Source organism: Phaeodactylum tricornutum, chromosome 20, assembly GCF_000150955.2.
Source record: "Phaeodactylum tricornutum CCAP 1055/1 chromosome 20, whole genome shotgun sequence".
Classification (NCBI taxonomy): Eukaryota; Bacillariophyta; class Bacillariophyceae; order Surirellales; family Neidiaceae; genus Phaeodactylum; species Phaeodactylum tricornutum.
The window spans coordinates 438,187-456,603 of NC_011688.1; the positions used below are offsets into that span (position 1 = coordinate 438,187).

Consider the following 18,417-nt stretch of genomic DNA (forward strand, 5'->3'; position numbering starts at 1 on the left):
ACTTTCGGGTGCGTGTTCTTTTTTTTAGATGTAATGTATCCGCCTCAACGACCACAAGTACGTACCATTCCGGTAGACTTTCTACGCATACGGCACCCTCCTCCTCGCTGACTTCCCTGTCGTCACCCTTCGACGCAGCGTGCCATGTATGGGAGGGGCTCTCCGCAAGAGATTGGTGTTGGCCTTGTTGGTAAAATTCTTTTCATCACGGCCATTGTCGTGGTCGTGTGTGTATCTCTTACCCAACCTTGGTCGAAAATGAGTGCATCTGCTGCATCCCGCAAGGTGGTGCAATCAGTCGCCCATCGGGTGGAAATTGATTGGTAGGTAAAACCAAAGGTTCCTTTCCTTGGCCGCGCCGCGGCGGACACTTCCGCCGCAATCCTCCAATTCCGTAGCGTACGCACTTACCGCATACCCTCGCTCACACCGTTCCCCATCTCTCTACATATCATCGTGCTGGTGTCCACATTAGGTCCCGCCATGTCTGGAGTTGCTCTCCTCAAGTAGCCGCCTCCTTCAACAAGCTCAAATCGTGGGTGGCGCTGTCGGATTCCATGGCGGAAAAGTACGCCACCTTGCCGACGCCAATTGATTTCGGCAAGGCCAAGAGTGCCGTTCGCGATAAAAGTCTGGTGGACTCGCTCGAAGCCTTCTACAAGTCCAATCAAGCGCCGGCGGAAACGCACGAGTGGGCGCCGGAAGAACAGGAGTTGACGGCCAAGAAAATCGCCTACCTACAGGAACTCGACGCCATGCACCAAGAACTCTTGCCCGTACTGGAAGCCGAGTTGGCTTTTCAAAAGAACAACCGAACAACCAGCGATACTACCGTCTTTGATATGAAGGTGAATTACCCCGTTATTCACGAAGAAATCGAGGACGAAATTGAACGTCGTGAATGGTTCAAGGATACCGGAATCGGTCCCAACAAGTAGGCAGTGTAGCGTTACCTATAGTCGAAAACTAATTCTAGTTGGACTCGTCCGAGACTTTTTCTAGTTGTCCGATCACGATTGGGCCTGTGAGTTGTCCGCAACGGCGCTCTCGCCGTTTGGAAACGCTGGGTACGACTGGCTTCGCCCTGGAGGTGAATCCGGAGCTTGTTCATTATTTATTTTTTTCCAACCGGTCTCAGAGTCACACCATTTCCAGTGATGGAAAATGGTTGGGAGCAGACACAAACGCAATTCCAAAACCCCCAATGTTGGGTGGTGCAGAGTTTGCGGAAACTAAAAGGGCTCATTTTATGCCAGAGTGGAACCAATCGTAGCGTTCAAAACCACCATAATTTCACCATGGATCCTTTACTTCTCGCTCGGAAATTACGCCGACGCCGCGGACGCTCCATTCTTGCCTCGCAGCTTTCCAATGCAGCCGTTACCTTGTGTACGGGAGCCGTGGTGGCAATGATTTTAGCTGCCTTGCACGTGTCCCGACTAAATACTGATCGTGGCGTTCCCAATGCTCCCGAAAGCTTGCCTCGGAGTCGTCGTCCCGGTGCACCCATGGTGTTTGGTCAGCGACAGCTCCGGGAAGCAAGGGTTGAGCATGCGCGGTCGGGAAACTCAGACGCGTCTACACCGCTGGATTTTGTCGTGGCGGGCTTTCCCAAAACCGGTACCACGACACTATTATACGCCTTTCGGGATCACGAAGAAATGGACATTGCCAATTCGGAACGCTGTAGTGTCGCGCACGTTCCACTATCCGAGAGTCGGGCGCAGCAAGACTTGAACGCGGCCGTTGCCGAACTCTCTCCGTTGAGGAGCGTCAAACGCGGTATCAAATGCCCCACGATGCTGAGCAACTCTGTATCGCTATCGCGGCTGCAGAGACATTCACCGTCGGCCAAACTCATTGTTGGATTGCGTCACCCGACGGAACTGTTGCAAAGCTTTTATAACTACCGTGTAACGGAAGTTTACGACAAGCGGTCCCACCAGTCAATACCCAGCTTTGATGAGATCGTTCGGACCGGCAAGGCTTGGAAAGGCGTCTCCTTGGAAGCGGTCCGTTTTGACTTGTTTTTGATGCAGCTCGGAAAGACCAATATGTCAACCATTGACCTTCAGCAATACGCCGGTCGCAAATACATGGGGGTGAAGCCTAGCGAAATGCAAGTCTTTCTATACACCCTTGATCAAATTGAGGACAGGGATCCGACGAACAGTTTGGTATTTCGGAAAGGCCTTGAGAGCTACCTTGGTCTGGAGACTCCGTTCCAGCCCTTTGGCCGTGAGAACACCAACCACTTTGTCGGAAACAAAGCGTATCCCGAAACGCTCGATATTTGCCAACCCAAGTACAACAAACTGAGAAAAAAGTTAGCGGACCAGGGACGTAAAACCGCTCGTTGGATTCATGAGAGGCTTTTGGAGAGTCCTGACGTCTTTGTCGGAAACAAAGATGGCTTTCTTCAGTCGCTCGAATCGTGGGGGACTGATATTTGTCATCTCTCATCCATAGCGGACGTAAAAGTTTTGCCTCAGAGACGGACTCTCAAGAAACCTATTTAGAAATATGTTACCACTTTGATGCAATCTGCAACTTATACCAACCTAGTCATTTGTTGGATGGATCATACGAACATACTAACAGTAAATAGTGGTCACTAAATACATCAAAACTTAATTCCACCTTAGTTCTTACTAGATACGTGAGTCCTTAAGTTCCAAGAAGCGACGTGATAAGCTCTCGAACTTGTATTAGATCGGATAAGACTTCTGCCTGGACTCCTTCCACTTCCAGCTTCATTCGTATCATTTCGTCGCGATCGCTAGTCATTTCTCGCACTATATCACTCTTCAATGATGTCAGATCGGTTTGAATAGTTCGCAGCTGCTCGAGTTTTTTGCGCTCAATCTCCGAACGAGAGGTGGTCGTGCCTTTCTGACAAAATAGAGCCTCTCGTACTTGTGGAGGCCATAACCACCCAGCAGTTGCCGCGCCCATGATCAACCACAACGGTATAACGAAAACAATACAAGCGATTCGAAAAATATTGTACACCAGCGACTCGATAGGATCGATCTCTTCGTACAGGTTTGCGTCAAACAAGAGCATGACTTGTTGCCAACCGTATCGAAAGAAGTCGGAAGAGCCATTCCTGTCATTGTAGTCATCCGAGACTAATCCCGGGGCATTGGGAATTTCCTCTACCTGCATGGGCGCCTTCTTTTTTCGAAAACAACCAAGGCGACGCTGTGCTCCGTACGTGATGGCATCCATCTCGGCCACGAAATCCAACCGATTCGTCCAAAATACAATCGCAGCGCGGTCGTTCTGAATAATTTCGTAGCTATCGGTGACAATGGCAATAAGAACATTCGACAGCAGAATGACAACCAAAAAGGCGTAGCCGACGTACAATATCTGTGCCACTAGACTCGTCGGGCCCGCGGAATAGCGTTTTTCATCTCCGATCTCTCCCATCATCATGCTGTACACTCGCAGAAGGGATTCTTCAAAGGAGCAATGAGAAAAGCGACAGTCAAGGTCTGCGTCGTAGTTTAGATCATCGGGCTGCAGCCTGTTGGTGCACATTTCGCCATCCACATATATAAAGTAGAACATTTGGGCAAAGGCCAACAAGATAACACCCACGGCAGTCAGAAATGCCGTTAGCCGTTGTACGACGTACAGTACGCCACCCACGAATACGGCAAAGTCGACGTATGTGCTTTTGAGATAAACGATGACTGCCACGTACAGAATTCCTTGTCCAAAGGCGGCGCCACTTCGAAAAAGATTTCTATCCACTGGGCTGTCCATGCTCATACAGATGGCGTAGTAGTAAACCATTGTAATTACACCAACATCCAACCAATTGGCGGCGTCTGACCACCAACTACTGAAACTGCCGAGACTAACCAACGAAGCCACTTGTACCAGCTCGCGCATCAAAAAGTACGACGCTCCAATGAAAAGGAACACAATGTAAATGTCAATGTCTGTTTTGTTGCTCTCCGGCTCGAAGAGGAAATCAATATAATATTTCGTCGAGAACGCAAAACATACAATCAGGACAATCAGAAAGTATCCGTCCAACATGAGAATAGACGTGGGAAAGGGCTGAACAATTTTGTAGTTCAAAACGTTCCGCACGTGTTTCGATACGACTGCAGTATCTTGAAGCCAATCCGGCAAATCCTGAATCGCCGTCAAAAAGTCGGCTGCGGCTTGAGGCTCCGCGTCCATGTACATACTCAAGCAAGCGCTCACGTTACTGCGTTTGGTGGATTCATCCGCCGTGTATCCTTTGAGACCGAGAGCCAACAAATGCAAGGGTAGGTAACCGTCTTGATCGCGTACGTTGACGGTCGCTCGGGATTCAGCGTACTCCAATAAGAAATGAATCACGTTCGGACTGGCGTCGCGGTGAGCATTTACCATGGCCAAATGCATCGGCGTTCGACCCTTGTTTTCTTTGGCCGTGAGAGAGGCGGGGTAGACCTGAGCCAAGACTTCGAGTACGGCCGGGTCGGTCCCGTACGCACACGCGTAATGCATGGGTAACATGCCGCCACGATCGGTGAGTTCGGCCGCGCCATCGTCAGCCAGGAGTTCGGTGTTAGTTGTCATGATAACCGTACTATCGGAATTCCGCGTGGCATAAAAGTGGAGCGGTGTTCGCCTCATATTGTCCTGTTGCAGCTTACCGGCGGGATAGGCATCCACGAGGACTTTCATGGTTTCCGGAGACACTCCGTTAGCGCAGGCATGGTGCAAAGGCAACCAACCGTGCGCGTCCGTCCAGGACACAACATCGACGGCGGAGTCGACGATGGCTTGGATAATATCGTCGGGAGGATTATGCAGTTTGCACATGAGATGCAACGCTGTGGCGTCGGCCTGCCCGCGAATAAACGCGGCGGCTTGGCGTTGTTCCACTTGCGGATGCGCCCACATCCAGCGCCGCACGCGGTCCCACGTGTGTTCCGCGTTTTCGCGCTTTTGCTGTTGTTCTACCGCCGTTAAAGCTCGCCCTGTATCGCCTGTTTGTTTGGCGGTTTGATTGATGGCATCTTCAAGAATGGCAAAGAGCTGTGCCGGGTCGTCGTTTCCGGCTTCGTCGTCTTCCGGGAGCAAATTGAGAAAACTTTGGTTATTCTCCGTCTCGTCGTCGTTGTAGTCGTCCATCATAGATTCCTCATCCAGATGCATAAGCTCTTCACGAGCGAAAGTTGCCTGCTCTGCTGGAGTCTGGCCATCATATGGGCGAGACATTGTGGCGACTATGAGAGCTACCGAAAGACGTAAACGAAGATCAATAGCCTTTCCAAGGCTATTTTCGATGGCTCCTGCAACGTAATCAAATCAGCCTTGTAACGAAAGCTGTTCCAACGCCGTCACCAATACTGTCTAGTCCTTTAATGAAGACCTAGAGTGAAAATATAGAATAACTTGCCGATGCTTTCGCCAAGACAACTGTTCCTTTGATGAAGGACCTGTTCATCTCCCTTGTCCGGTAGAATCTGTCGCCGGGGAATCGTTTAAGTGTTGGACGGGGTGGGGTGGATGGGTCGGGTCATTTTGCCCTTCGGCACTTTTAAAGCTGCTATGGCATCTTTGTCACAATCCTTATCGCTATTCCGTATTATGACTTATTTTATAGTACGAAGATAAGTTGACACCGATAGAGATTGTTTAGTTGCGCGAAATCGTAAGAAGACGATACATATAAAACGCCCATGAATCGATCATGACAGCAAAATACAAGCCCCATCGGTTGAGTCGTTCCCCAAGATCGATTCGTCCTTCGGACGTTCGCTATAAATTGGTTGGACCGCCGTCCGTTGAAATTTTGTCCCCCCTTAAAAATGTCTTTTCGTCGTATGTAAAGTGACGAACTAGCCATTAGTATTTAAACAGTATCTTCTTATGATACACAGAAAATTTTGGCTTTCGCGCGAGCGAGCGAGCAGAAATCTCAAAGAGCGGAATTTCCTGTTAATCCCCGTCCAGCTGTGTCTTTGTGCAGGTTTTCGTCGAAACGCTTTTCGGCTGATTTCAATTTTCGTCAACAGTACATGCACCCTCCATCATTCAATATCCGAATGTTCAGCAGTAAGTTTCGTGTGATTTGGGAACGCATTGCCTTCACCAGACTTTACGTTTAGTCGAATCTTGCCGTTCGCGGTGTTTCCGAAATGCCGGTTCCGTTTAAAATTATCTTGCCTGTCTTGAACAGCGTCGTAGTAAGAACGAGAATTCAGATTGTTTCTCCGCGATTTTCAGAAGCCAACAGAGGTTTGGAGAGAATTTGTTAGTGGTATTGCTGTAATGGATGCTTCCTAACTCTAAGCAAAACACTACGCAGTCCCAATATGCCCCTTTTGCTTCTTTTACCCTCAAACCCTCTCAAAGACACTTTTGAAAAGATTCAATTTTCGCTTCATGACCTTTCTCGTCATCCTTTCTAAGATCAAAAAGCTTGAACCTTGCAGTTACAATGATAACCCAGAATCAAATAAATCCGTCATAGAATCAAGGCCTATCGATGCCATAAACGACGAACGCCGAATGTCCATCCTTATAGGCGTTTTCGTTCACTCCGATTCGCTTCTGTGAAAACTATGTAGTGCTTCTGACCTAGGTCACTAACTGGAAAGACGTCCACTTTATTTATCCAGGCTTTGTCGAATTGATTCGACAGCGTTTGAATCAGTGTTCAGCATTCTATTTCTTGGGTTTTTTAAATCTCTCTGTTTAGGAATCGTGCCTTTTAGGTCTTGTCCAAGAAAATATGTGCCATGCATCTCATATAAACGAAGGGAGCTTTCGGGGTATTTTTATATAACAGTCCCGTCAATAGACTTGCGAAATCGATTGGCTTCCGTTTCTTGCATTGTTTGAAATGAGAGGTTTGTTCAGATTATATAGCTCTTGAAGGCTGTTTGGGATGGTTAGTTCTTGCGCATTTCCGAACGCCGGAAAATCAATTCCCAACAGTTTCTGGCTCTAAATCGCGTACAGCTGATCGCAGCTTTTGTATGAGTTGTTTTTCATCTCCAGATTTTTCGCATCATAATAACGCGAATTCGACGGGAAAAGCCAAGAACCTTCAAAAATGGTTTCACCTGTTCTCCTCCCTTCAGGCACTTGCACACTTTACAGAGGCGCTCTTGCTTTGAATGATATGGGCGTTTCGTTGCTCGAAAGAGGTGCCTATCGTGCTGCATTGGATACCTTGAAAGACGCTATTTTCGTGATGAAACGAGTTTTCCCTTCGTCTCATCACCTCCACCCCGGCTCCTACGACATTGACGCCAAGTTGAGCCGAGCTTATTCTAAATTGGCGAGCTCCAAACTTGAAAAGCCTTGTTCACTTAATGTCGAGATTGTCCCGCACAACGTCGAGTTCGAAGCATTACGTTCGGTGCTTCTCCGAACTTCAACTCCGTGCAACCGGCAGGTCAACTTTGTCATCAAGATCGAAGTCTTTGACGCGGAAGATCAATGTGTTGATGTACACAGTGCAATCCTTCTGCACAACTTTGCTGTGGCGCATCTATCCATGTCTAGCCTCGCCAACTCCTCCAGCTTTGTGCAGCGGATCCGTGACGGTGCCTTTCAATTGTCGAGCTTTGCTCGGCAAACTCTGGGCCATCTCATGCAAGTCGACGGACCCGACACTTTGGAATACTTGTTGCAGTGCAATCCCTGCTTAATTTTGGTCACTGCCGCCGTGCTGCACTGTCAGATTCAGATTCTGGAGGAATCGGGTGGTGAACAGTGGAGGGCGGTGAAATCCTATCAGAACCTGGTGTTACTGAGCGAAATTGCCCAAAACTTTGACAAACCTCAGCTCTGCAATAGCCGCAACGCTGCGGCAGCTTGATTTCTATGTGCGTTACGCTTTGTCTAGGGATACGTTGCAGCTGTAATCATCACCTTTTTGTGTTATATTAATGACATCGCATATCGACGAAAATAGTTATGATCGAGTGAGATTACACCGGATAGTTGACGTAGACTTGGTGTGGAGCCTTCGAAACGTCATGTGAAGAAGATTTGCATTTAGAATCGTGCGGTCGGCTTAGTATTGACCTACCTGGTTGCGTTGGAAGCAATTGGTACAAAATTGATCGTGATCGCTATGTTCGTCGAGATGTTGCCCGTCAGCTCTGAGACGTTGGAAACTTCAGAATCACGACCATAGGTTGAATTTCTCCGCTGTTGATCGGGGGCTGCAAAACAGTAGGAGTGACGTTTGATCAAAAAAGAAAACGTCTTCAGAAAAAATCGGAGTAACTTAGTGACATTTGAGGGAAGAACGGAATAGAATTCCTTTCTGTTCTACGTCATGCCTCATCTAAACAGGCCCATGTTCTCTCAAGAGAAAAAGTAGGAAAGTATTTACAGTTAATGTACGAGGAATGCCAGCTCGGCCGCAGTTCCACGAACCAAATCATTTGATTGGACTGCAAAAACTTGTTTCACGGTCACAAACATTTGTTTGCGTTACTTGTTTGTTATTGACGTGAAACTGTTTTAAGGGCAAGCAAACCAAGCCATTGTCAGTGATAAAGGGTTATGCTCCTTTCCTGCAAAACTTCGCTGTGACAACTGTTGGGAACGGAGAGGAACCAACATGTACTCCATAAGCTCATCCGTCTGCTTTTGAGTTGACAAAGTATGGTCAAAGTGCCGCACATAAATAGTACGATGTATCGTCCCCTGGCATGTGTCCAAACGGCAGGAATTTGGGAGCAACGTCAAGGTAAGGAAAAACGGTAAAAACTTTTTGAAATATTTCAAAATTCGAAATTTTCCTTTCCCGACAACGGCATAAATGCGCGACCAAAAGTATTCGTGTGCGTAAGTATTGTACCACGCAAGAAGGACTTCTTGGACTTGCTCAGGCAGTCTTCTTTCCGCCAGAACTGACTGACTGTGAGTGATGTCGACCACGCCAGTGCACCCATCTTCTCGGAACTTCTGCCGATCTCGTTCGTCCCCACATAACTCTGCCATTACTGGTTCCATTTCGAACGCAGAGGGCTACCAAGTATCCCCTCGGCTTTATTGTGTTGTAATCTATACTACCATATTTTATTCTGTTATTGACGATCAAACGGCTTCCACAAATGCAAATTTGTTTCCGTCCAGGAAATGGGCGCAAATGCTGACTCTCCTAATCCTGATGACTCGACTGTCTTTGTCGGAATCGTTCGGGGTGACGACTCCTCGGATTTTTCGCCCTGCACCTTGCCGCCACACCCATCGACCTTTGAAAACGACGCTGAGACACAGCACGTTGCCATCGGAAACCGAGAAAGGCCTACTCTTACCGTCCTGGGAGACGCTACCCTTGCGCCGTCCACGGCAATCCCGCGATGCATTGGATACGGTCGAACTCGTCGTCGGCCGAATCGCCATGATCGGTGCGCTCTCCTTACTAGCGGGGGAAATTCTCAACGGAGAAAGCATATGGGAACAAGTTGTCGAGAGTGTGTCCCGATTCTCGTAAATTTAGACCACGGCGCTCCCGTTGGGTGGCGAAAACGATTCGCATTCTCGGCGTCGACGCGTTCTTTTCCTGTACACGTATTCCCCTCCCACCTACTAATGTTATAACTTGTACTAATATGAGGATTCCATTTTTTTCAAATGTCGCGAGTGGGAACTAGATGTAGAGCATTGTCATGGCCAATGATGCGCGAACGGGACGTAACAACTTGATTGTCAGCCGAGACACGGGTACAATTTTCACATCTTAGCCTTGCCCTTTAAATGTTAGAAAAATACAATACGAGCATGCCACGCAAATTCGTGACCGAATTCGTTCCAACCGTACGTTAAGTGTTTCGATTATCGTCGCCGGGTCATGGCTTGCAACGCCACGGCGGCAACACCCACCGCCACGGTCACCGCGGCCAAATGTTTCGCCACCGCTTGCCATTTGCGTGGCCGAGAAAAGACGCACTCTTCCACAAAGGCTTGTACCGTGGCCAGGTCGTTCGGTAATTCGACGCGACGGGTGGGCAAGTCCCGGAGAACAGCGAGTTCGGTCGGTGGGGGTGGCATTGGTTCCACGACCTGAGCCACGGCGGCGGGGAATTTGGCTTCGTGGGCCGTGGCCAAACAGACCGTGGCCGACGAAACCAGGGACAACTGGTGGATAGCGTACACACCCACCGCGGAATGCGGACACAAGACGTACTGATGCTTCTGGTGGTAAGTTTCAATCGTGGCGAGAGTCTGCGACGTATCGCCACGACAAGAATCAAAGTCGGCCTGGGCCTGCCGCAACAGGTCACCTTGAATGGTCAGTTGGCCCGTCTTTTCAAAGGCTTGCATCCACGCGCTCAGCATGCTCGCGTCGTTGCCGGCCAAGTGGAACAGGTAGCGTTCAAAGTTGCTGCTGACGCAAATATCCATGCTGGGTGAGATCGTCTCCGCAATCGATTCGCGGTGGTACTCGCCGGCGGTAAAGAAGCGATGCAGAATGTCGTTTTCGTTGGTGGCGACGATCAATTTGCCTACGGGCAGACCCATTTGCTTGGCGTAGTAACCGGCCAGAACGTCCCCAAAGTTTCCCGTCGGGACGGAAAAATGGACTTCCGGGATGTCCTTGTGGGCGTCCGTCACACGCAAGTAACTCCAGTAGTAATAGGTCGTCTGCGCCAAAACACGACACCAATTAATGGAATTGACCGCTCCCAGGTGCACCTTGTCCCGAAAGGCCGGTGTGTTGAAACTCGCCTTGACGATATCTTGACAATCATCAAAGGTGCCGTCGATAGCGACACAGTGCACGTTCTCGTCCGGCACGGTGGTCATTTGTCGTTCCTGTATGGCCGAGACGCGTCCGTTGGGGAACAAAATGACGCAAGTGATGCCCTTTTTGCCGCGCAATCCGGCAATGGCGGCCGAACCGGTATCCCCGGACGTGGCGCCCAACACGGCGAGGCGACCCCCGTTACTGCCCGTACTCAAAAAGTATTCGAAAAAGTTGCCGAGCATTTGCAAAGCCACGTCTTTGAAAGCAAAGGTGGGTCCGTGAAATAGCTCCTGTGAAATTGATACCGTCCCCGGAAACGACCCAGAGAGTGAGTAGTTCAGTGGTGTGAGAGTCTCTCCAAAAAGAAGCGTCGACACGAGAATGATCCGAGACTCTCCGTAACAGATGGCGTACGTACCAACACGTAATGTCCCCCGACGTGAACGAGGGGCGTGACTTGTGCGTCGCGAAAGGCTGCACACGACCGGGTGACAATATCCCGTAAATTGGGCAAGGGCACCTGATCGTCGCCGACGAACTTGGCAATGACGTTGACCGCTAATTCGGCGTACGACAGAGATCGCCAGGATTCCAGTTCCGTCGTGCTCACCGTCGGTAGACGGTCCGGGACGAACAAGCCCCGATCGTGCGCCAAACCCTGCATTACCACATCCCGAAAGGCGAGGTTCGTTTGACCGCCGCGGGTACTACTGTACGTCACCGAAGGCATGATTGGAATTGGTGAGAGCGACAAGGATGTGGTTGTAACAGTCTGTCGTCGAGAAGACGAAGGCAAAGTAACGCAATGACCACAGAAAGAATCCAGCGAGAGTGAGTGTGTGCGGGGTGTTGTACGAGAATTTGGGTCAACAACGAATCTCACTAATGTATGTCACAGGTACGTAAAGAACGGTAGGGCCGTTTTTGGTGCTTTGTGTGCCGTCGTATCGAAGGACGGGCACTGATGGATTGATCGTAGGTAGGTACTGTCGCAACGTCGTCCATCCAACGTGCGCGTCCGCACACGTACCAGCTGCAGTCTGTCATTCTCTCCACGGCAAAATCTGGGGTTTGGTTGGTACCACCGGTCTACCTCACCCTATTCCACCCTCGTTCGGATTCCCGACGTGTGACCCAGTTGAACCAGTGGGACTGGCAGTAATTTACCGCCTTACTAAAATTGCATCGGTGCCGTCGTCGACTTACCTAACGTGAACTATCCACGAAAACGCAGCCTCTTTGTGTGCTTGGTCTCAACCAGGCGTACACGGGTTTTTGCTCACACCGCGAGCTACCCACGCACCTATCAATCCACCAACACCTATTCCATCATGGTAAGTGATCCTCTGTGATCCGCCTACCCGGTCACTTGCTGCAAAGCAAGATTGGTCCGGGGGCCAAACTGGAATGGAGTTTCTCCTCCCCCACACGGAATGTTTCGGATCGACCTTTTTGTACTGACTTTTTGTTTGTTCGTGTGCTGGACTCGGGCAACTACAGGTCAAGGGTAAGAAATCCATCGTCAAATTCGTCATTGACTGCACGCAACCCGTGGACGACAAAGTCCTGGACGTGGCGCAGTTCGAAAAGTACCTACACGATCGACTCAAGATTGGGGGTAAAACTGGACAGCTCGCCACCAGCGGCGTGGTGCTCAGTCGGGATCGTACCAAGCTTACCGTCGCCAGTCCGGCCGAACTCGGTTTTTCCAAGCGACAACTCAAGTACCTTTCCAAGCGGTATTTGAAAAAACAGCAACTGAAGAATTACATGCGTGTGGTGGCGGCATCCAAAAATTCTTACGAAATGCGGTACTACGCCATTAGTGGAGGAGACGGCGACGATGAAGAATAAACCTTAACAGACTTTTTTGGTACTACGCTATGGCTGGTGTTAGTAGGGTTTGTAGAGGGAAATGGACTTTGGTGGATTCTGCATCATGCACTACAGCGGCCGTGTGCTGTATATGTAAACCAATGCGGACTTTATTTTAGAATGTATTATCTAGGGGAAGCATGTATTCACAACAAGAAAAGTACCGTAAGGAGTGCCAGGGATGCTATAGTCGGCGTGCGCAACTCCGCTCGCTGTCTATTCAAGCCGTTACTGGATGGCGGTGTTGCGAGGCAATTTGTACGGCCGTCAGGACTAGACCCTGGAGCAAGGGAAACAAAGAACCGATTATGACAAAGCTGACAATGACGGCCGCTACGGCATCCGCCTCCGACGCGTCAATGGTGGGAAAAATGGTGGCGATGAAGGAAACCACCAACACGGTCGTGCTGCGCAACGTATCGGCGCAAACATGCTGGTCCCCAAAGGAAAAAGGAGCAAGATGTGAGTCTCGGTGGGACAGAAAAATACCGAAAGCATCCATCCCTCGCCGATTAATAAGCGTACCGTCCAAGCGCTACACATATTGAGATTGACCAACTCTGGAGGCCCCTCCGGTCGAGAAATGCTCGTTGTCGTCCCGTAGTTTTCGCCATCGTTCTTGTCCACGTTCGTATCCCCGTTGCCCAGAAGAGACATGTTTTCGGCGGCTTCACCAGACATGGTCCTTCGAATCGCTGTGTTTTCACGTTTGATCACTTCCAACCCAAAAGCCGATCCTGCCCGGGCAAAGCAAGTCACATTCACCACATCGAGTAGCAAATTTGCCGTTGAAAAGAAGAGCATGATTCCGATGGAAACATCCTCTTCGTCGTTGCCCTCTTCGTCTCCAACCAGCGTACTATAGGCCTCCTTCAGGGTATAAAATGTGATGATCAGAAGCGCTGAAACGCTGATAGTTGGCGGTACCAGTTCCAGATACAAACGGCGCAGTTCACGGCGGTAGTTGCGCACGCGGAGTGGCAGCTCGAGTTCCGCTTCGGAAAACGGTCGTTTCTTGATGCGCTCCGCGCACGCGTTGAACAGATACGTCAGTGCATCCACCGACATGGCTTCCGAGTCCGCCAGCATAGACTGGGAATTGGCTAGTATGGCAAAGACTGTCTGGACAGCCACGAAACCAATAAAGGAATAAAACGCAAAGTTTAAAACATATTCGTCCGAGGGTTTCGACCGCGCGTTCGTTACGAGACTAGTTTCTCTTTTTGATACACGCCCGTCTTCTACGTTCTGGTTGACTTCATCTTTTCGCTCTTGGGGTGCCATGGTTGCTCTCGCTTAGGCGCTCTGGAACGATGCGAAGCGATGTCTTTGCTCTTCTCCACGCGCCGCAGGAAACTCGCGGTTTTTTGTCACTGGAACGAGCGCGTGATGTCCTATATTCTCTTTACCCTGCTATTTTGATGGAAGGGTATCTGATTCTGCGTGACTGTGAATCGTGATACTCCTATGACGTATGCGTGCTCGATGTCTGTCGTTCGGCGTGTGCCCATGGCGACAACCCTGTTCTTTTCAACCCTCATTCCTTCGGATTTCACACGCAGAAAAAAGCCATGAAACTCTCTGCGTCATTTCTCCGCCGGTCCTCGAGAAAAAACACATGCACCAACCCCGTTTTCTAGATTTCAGGCCCCTACACATTCAGAATCAAAATCTTGGAACCTGGCTCTTCTTCACACCAAACGGTCCGAATTTTGCACGCTGTCAGGTACAAGCCTTGCAGAAGTGGTCCCAGTGAGATCAAAATTATAATGGACACGACGATAGCACCCCACGAATCGGCATCGGCCGGTGTCAAAAGCTGAGGAAATATGTAGGCGAAACCAGCGGCGATCAGCACGGCAACGCTCCGCAACGTATCCGCACAAACGTGCGTCCATGCCGAGCACATATTCAAATTCAAACCCTCCGCTTCGGTGTCTTGTGAACTGTCTTCGTGATCACAATTACTGGAATGGTTGCTGGCAACAAGAGGTGTTGCCTCGCTGGAAAATGGGGTCGCAGTACTATTCCCGTTCGCATTGTGCTCGCAATGCTGGTGGTCGTGGTGACGACCGTCAACGTGTTCATAACCGTGCTGACCCGGCAATCCCACGGCCTGGTCGGCTCGTGCAAAACAGCTCACGTTAATGATGTCGAGTACCAAATTTAGAGCGCTAAAGACGAGCATAATAACTAAATCTGGCTGTTGTTCCTTGGATTCATCGTCGTCCGGCGTCAATAGAATGACAAAGGCTTGGCGAAGCGCTATGACAGTGACCGCGACTAGTGTTGTGACACTGATTAGCGGTGGGATGAGCTCCAAGAAAAGCCGACGCAATCGCATGTCTCTCCAGGGCGTGTCGATGTGTCCGTGTTTTAGCCGTTCCGCCAAGAAATTGAACAAGTAGGTTACAACATCCACGTACATGGCAGCGCTGTCACGTTGCAGCAGCGCGAAGTGTCAGTAAGCAATTGAAAGTGAGTGTGTACCTGCTTGAGATGACCGCACCGATACACAACCTATTGGTCGCGACGTACCAGTCAGCCATCATCGATTGTGATCTTGCCATAACGGCAAAAAAGCACTGAAGTGTTGTAAAGCCAAGGAATGATAAAAAGGCCACGTTCTTGAGAGAGGAATGAAAGTGTGAGAAAGACTGTGGATTTCTTCACTGTGAACATCCGTTCTTGAGAACTCACCAAAACGTATTCATTGGTAACGGCTTCGGATTTTCGCTCAGCGGATGTTTCGTCCTGCTGCTGGTCATCCTTTGTATGAACCTCGAGCACCATGTCGGACGGGAATGATATTGTAGTATTCCCCATGAAGACTACGGGAATGTGGTTTGATTGCGGCCGTTGCGTCAGTTTTGTGTCACAAACTAGGAACGATGCTTTCTTCTGTTTGCGAACCATGCAATGGGACAGGTGAGTGACGGAAGCGGGGAAGGTGAGTTTGAAAGTCGCACTTTTTGGAGACGAAAATGCAGGTCAGGAATGGGTGCCTTCACGGTATATCTACATAGGTGCTGATTTCTCTCTATGTACCGATAGGCTAAACTTCCTTCACTTCCGGGTTTTGAGACAGGCCTATACTTTCCTGTTGATGTTAACAGGTATAGTCCGCGAGATTTTGGGCGATCAAGGAAGGCAAATCAGGAATCCTTGAATTGGATCCTACTCTAGAAGAAAGTCTGCTACATACATCTCTACGCATGCTCTGATGCACGCCATATCTCGTCGCGCCTTTCGGATGTATCTGCTTCGGAGACTCGGGCACAAAAACGGGCGCTTCCTCACAAAACTAGACCCGTCAGATGTCGCGAATTGCGCTAGCTCTAATTAACGACACGTAATTTGTCCATCCTTTTGCTGAGTGAGTTGTTGCCTGACAAGTGAACAATAAAGATACCTTCCAAAGCTTGTCAACGAAAATTCTCCGACTCTATAATTTACACCAGGGGTTTCTCTCGTTTGCTGGTAAAGCCTAAGCATGCATAGTAGGACTGCTCAATGTTCGTTTCTTCGTCCACCTCTAGTTTGCTCATACAAAGATTGCGGCATTGCGTTCCATCACGTCGCACCGAGTATCATGATCAATGGTCTAACCGCGCGAAGGAGTTTGAGAAACCAGGTCATTTCCGTCGACCAGAATGCGGACCCGATCCGTGCGAAAATCCATCGTCATCATGGAATCTTCCGGAAGGATGTACACGTTGCCTCGCAAGTCTTCGGCGAAACTTTCGATCCACGTTTTGCATTTTTCACCGGTCCATCCCACACACTGGGGCCAGGGGCCCTCCTTGTTTTGCCCTTCGTCACCACCACCGATCTTGGGCATGGGTACCATAGCTGCGTTTGTTTTCGATGACTAATAAAGTCAGAGTCAGTGTGCATAGAGAAACAACAGGAGTGAGAGACAAATCTCAAAAAGTCGTGGATTCGCAAGACTCCAGTTCCGAATTCCAGGATTGAAGAAGGTATCGCGAAGGACACTGACGCTCTCGTCGGTTGTGGTTCCACTTACAACCTTGTTTCCTCTGTTCTGCACCTGAGCGGTTGCTAAAATAGTTCCTACGACGATCACTACAACAGCAATCCACATTTTGCTAGCGGCCATGGCAACTGGTTCACTCGAAAATATGTATTCGGTGGAGTGTCACAGTCAATCGTTGCTGTGACCGTCGTGGTTGCCGTTCCCAGTCCGTGCGCCTCGTTCGTTTTTGCCTGCATGTGTTTGTATCCCAGAAAAGACTGAAATTCCGTTGAGAATACGTAACTAAATTTTACATCCGTCTTCGACAATTGAAATTATCTCAACGTGGTTCGATATACGGTATAAGTGTAAGACCTTCGACGAAAACCAATTTACAATAAATCGGAGTGCCACAATCGGAACACTACGTACCAAGTAATTTGGTTGAAAGACTAGCTGAAAATGAGAAATAGGGTAGGGTGAGTGAATGATGACAGAGAGCGCGAATAGGGAATGCATCCCCGCACATTTACGGTATGAATTCCTTGGGGTTCCACTTCAATGAGACCAAGAGGGCAGCTTTGTACGCGCTCACTCACTGTGAAACACAGACACAGATCGCACCACCATGAGATTGGGCCATCGTCCGTTGGCCTTGTGGTTCTCCTCCGCATCGTTGTCGACTACATCGTTTGCTTGGAGCATTCGAACTCGCTCGATCCATCGTCAAGCCGTCAGTCGTGTCCGCGGTGGTGGCCGAAGAGGTGACGGTGAACTCGCGGGACATTCAGTTAAGAGCTATTCTCGTTCCTTCGCGTCTTCTTCGCAACTTTTAAGTTGGAGCAGCCACAGATTTTCTTCCACGGTACCATTACCCACGACTCGTCTCATGAGTGCTTCCAGGCAGAACGACGACGATGATGATGATGATCCTTCCGTATTGCGGGTAGCCTTGTGTCAGCTCCCCGTGACAAACGACAAGGCCCAGAATCACCAAACGGCAAGGGAGTATCTTAATCGGGCGGCTAATCAGGGAGCAAGGCTTGTGGTTTTGCCGGAAATCTGGAATTCCCCGTACGCAACGGCCGCCTTTCCAGAGTACGCCGAACAGTTGCCCGACGTTCTCGCTCAAGATGGTGACGGACACACAGGCGTGTACGAGTCACCTTCGGCCGATCTCTTGCGCGAGAGCGCCAAAGAACACAAATTGTGGATTGTCGGAGGCAGTATTCCCGAGCGTGATGACGACGATAAAATTTACAATACCAGTCTGGTATTTGATCCTCAAGGAAACCTGGTGGCGAAGCATCGCAAAATGCATCTCTTCGATATCGACGTTCCGGGGGGTATTACCTTTTTCGAGTCGGACACCTTGAGTCCTGGAAACACTGTGTCCCACTTTGCCACCCCGTGGGGCAACATTGGATTGGGCATCTGCTACGATATACGATTTCCAGAATACGCCATGCTCTTGGCCAAAGAGCACGACTGCGGAATACTAATCTACCCAGGAGCCTTCAATCTTACCACTGGCCCGGCTCATTGGGAGTTGCTGCAGCGTGGTCGGGCCGTGGACAATCAGTGTTTCGTCTTGACGGCTTCGCCCGCGCGTACCGAACCTCCTTCAAAGGCCGGTCTGTATCCCCACTACACAGCCTGGGGTCATTCGACCGCGGTGTCTCCGTGGGGTGAAGTGATTGCAACGACGAATGAAAAGGCCGGCATTGTTTTCGCGGATCTAGACCTGTCCAAGGTTACGGAAATGCGAACCTCCATTCCGATTGGCAAGCAAAAACGAACGGATCTCTATCAGCTAGTTGGAAAATCCTGACCGTAG

General features: G+C 49.7%; 10 protein-coding genes across 10 annotated transcripts; 5 read left to right on the forward strand and 5 right to left on the reverse strand.

Moving 5' to 3' along the window:
• Positions 1-144: 144 nt before the first annotated feature.
• PHATRDRAFT_49053 (predicted protein) lies at positions 145-2,519 on the forward strand (the record flags this gene model as incomplete). The annotated part of the gene is made up of 4 exons (XM_002183573.1): positions 145-323; positions 476-934; positions 1,003-1,067; positions 1,156-2,519. 4 exons carry the CDS (start codon positions 145-147, stop codon positions 2,517-2,519), a joined length of 2,067 nt encoding a protein of 688 aa, XP_002183609.1.
• Positions 2,520-2,667: 148 nt separating this feature from the next.
• Positions 2,668-5,229, reverse strand: PHATRDRAFT_49054 (predicted protein; the record flags this gene model as incomplete). The annotated part of the gene is made up of 1 exon (XM_002183713.1): positions 2,668-5,229. One exon carries the CDS (start codon positions 5,227-5,229, stop codon positions 2,668-2,670), a length of 2,562 nt encoding a protein of 853 aa, XP_002183749.1.
• Positions 5,230-7,056: 1,827 nt separating this feature from the next.
• On the forward strand, positions 7,057-8,075 carry PHATRDRAFT_49055 (predicted protein). The gene has a single exon (XM_002183574.1). The coding sequence runs from the start codon at positions 7,073-7,075 to the stop codon at positions 7,841-7,843; it is 771 nt and encodes a 256-aa protein (XP_002183610.1). The 5' UTR covers positions 7,057-7,072; the 3' UTR covers positions 7,844-8,075.
• A 1,052-nt stretch (positions 8,076-9,127) lies between these two features.
• Positions 9,128-9,475, forward strand: Hlip1 (high light induced protein 1; the record flags this gene model as incomplete). Its single annotated transcript, XM_002183575.1, has 1 exon — positions 9,128-9,475. One exon carries the CDS (start codon positions 9,128-9,130, stop codon positions 9,473-9,475), a length of 348 nt encoding a protein of 115 aa, XP_002183611.1.
• A 341-nt stretch (positions 9,476-9,816) lies between these two features.
• On the reverse strand, positions 9,817-11,578 carry PHATRDRAFT_49056 (predicted protein; the record flags this gene model as incomplete). The annotated part of the gene is made up of 2 exons (XM_002183714.1): positions 11,148-11,578; positions 9,817-11,019 (listed from the first exon to the last, which is right to left on the reverse strand). The coding sequence occupies exons 1-2, from the start codon at positions 11,457-11,459 to the stop codon at positions 9,817-9,819; spliced, it is 1,515 nt and encodes a 504-aa protein (XP_002183750.1). The 5' UTR covers positions 11,460-11,578.
• A 482-nt stretch (positions 11,579-12,060) lies between these two features.
• Positions 12,061-12,583, forward strand: PHATRDRAFT_39687 (predicted protein; the record flags this gene model as incomplete). Its single annotated transcript, XM_002183576.1, has 2 exons — positions 12,061-12,063; positions 12,230-12,583. 2 exons carry the CDS (start codon positions 12,061-12,063, stop codon positions 12,581-12,583), a joined length of 357 nt encoding a protein of 118 aa, XP_002183612.1.
• Positions 12,584-12,695: 112 nt separating this feature from the next.
• Positions 12,696-13,888, reverse strand: PHATRDRAFT_49057 (predicted protein; the record flags this gene model as incomplete). The annotated part of the gene is made up of 2 exons (XM_002183715.1): positions 12,696-13,037; positions 13,130-13,888. The coding sequence occupies 2 exons, from the start codon at positions 13,886-13,888 to the stop codon at positions 12,825-12,827; spliced, it is 972 nt and encodes a 323-aa protein (XP_002183751.1). The 3' UTR covers positions 12,696-12,824.
• Positions 13,889-14,255: 367 nt separating this feature from the next.
• On the reverse strand, positions 14,256-15,397 carry PHATRDRAFT_49058 (predicted protein; the record flags this gene model as incomplete). Its single annotated transcript, XM_002183716.1, has 3 exons — positions 14,256-15,039; positions 15,143-15,231; positions 15,305-15,397. The coding sequence occupies 3 exons, from the start codon at positions 15,395-15,397 to the stop codon at positions 14,256-14,258; spliced, it is 966 nt and encodes a 321-aa protein (XP_002183752.1).
• A 629-nt stretch (positions 15,398-16,026) lies between these two features.
• PHATRDRAFT_49059 (proteinase inhibitor) lies at positions 16,027-16,806 on the reverse strand. Its single transcript, XM_002183717.1, has 2 exons — positions 16,632-16,806; positions 16,027-16,475 (listed from the first exon to the last, which is right to left on the reverse strand). The coding sequence occupies exons 1-2, from the start codon at positions 16,722-16,724 to the stop codon at positions 16,209-16,211; spliced, it is 360 nt and encodes a 119-aa protein (XP_002183753.1). The 5' UTR covers positions 16,725-16,806; the 3' UTR covers positions 16,027-16,208.
• A 663-nt stretch (positions 16,807-17,469) lies between these two features.
• PHATRDRAFT_15536 (predicted protein) lies at positions 17,470-18,411 on the forward strand (the record flags this gene model as incomplete). The annotated part of the gene is made up of 1 exon (XM_002183577.1): positions 17,470-18,411. One exon carries the CDS (start codon positions 17,470-17,472, stop codon positions 18,409-18,411), a length of 942 nt encoding a protein of 313 aa, XP_002183613.1.
• Positions 18,412-18,417: the final 6 nt, after the last annotated feature.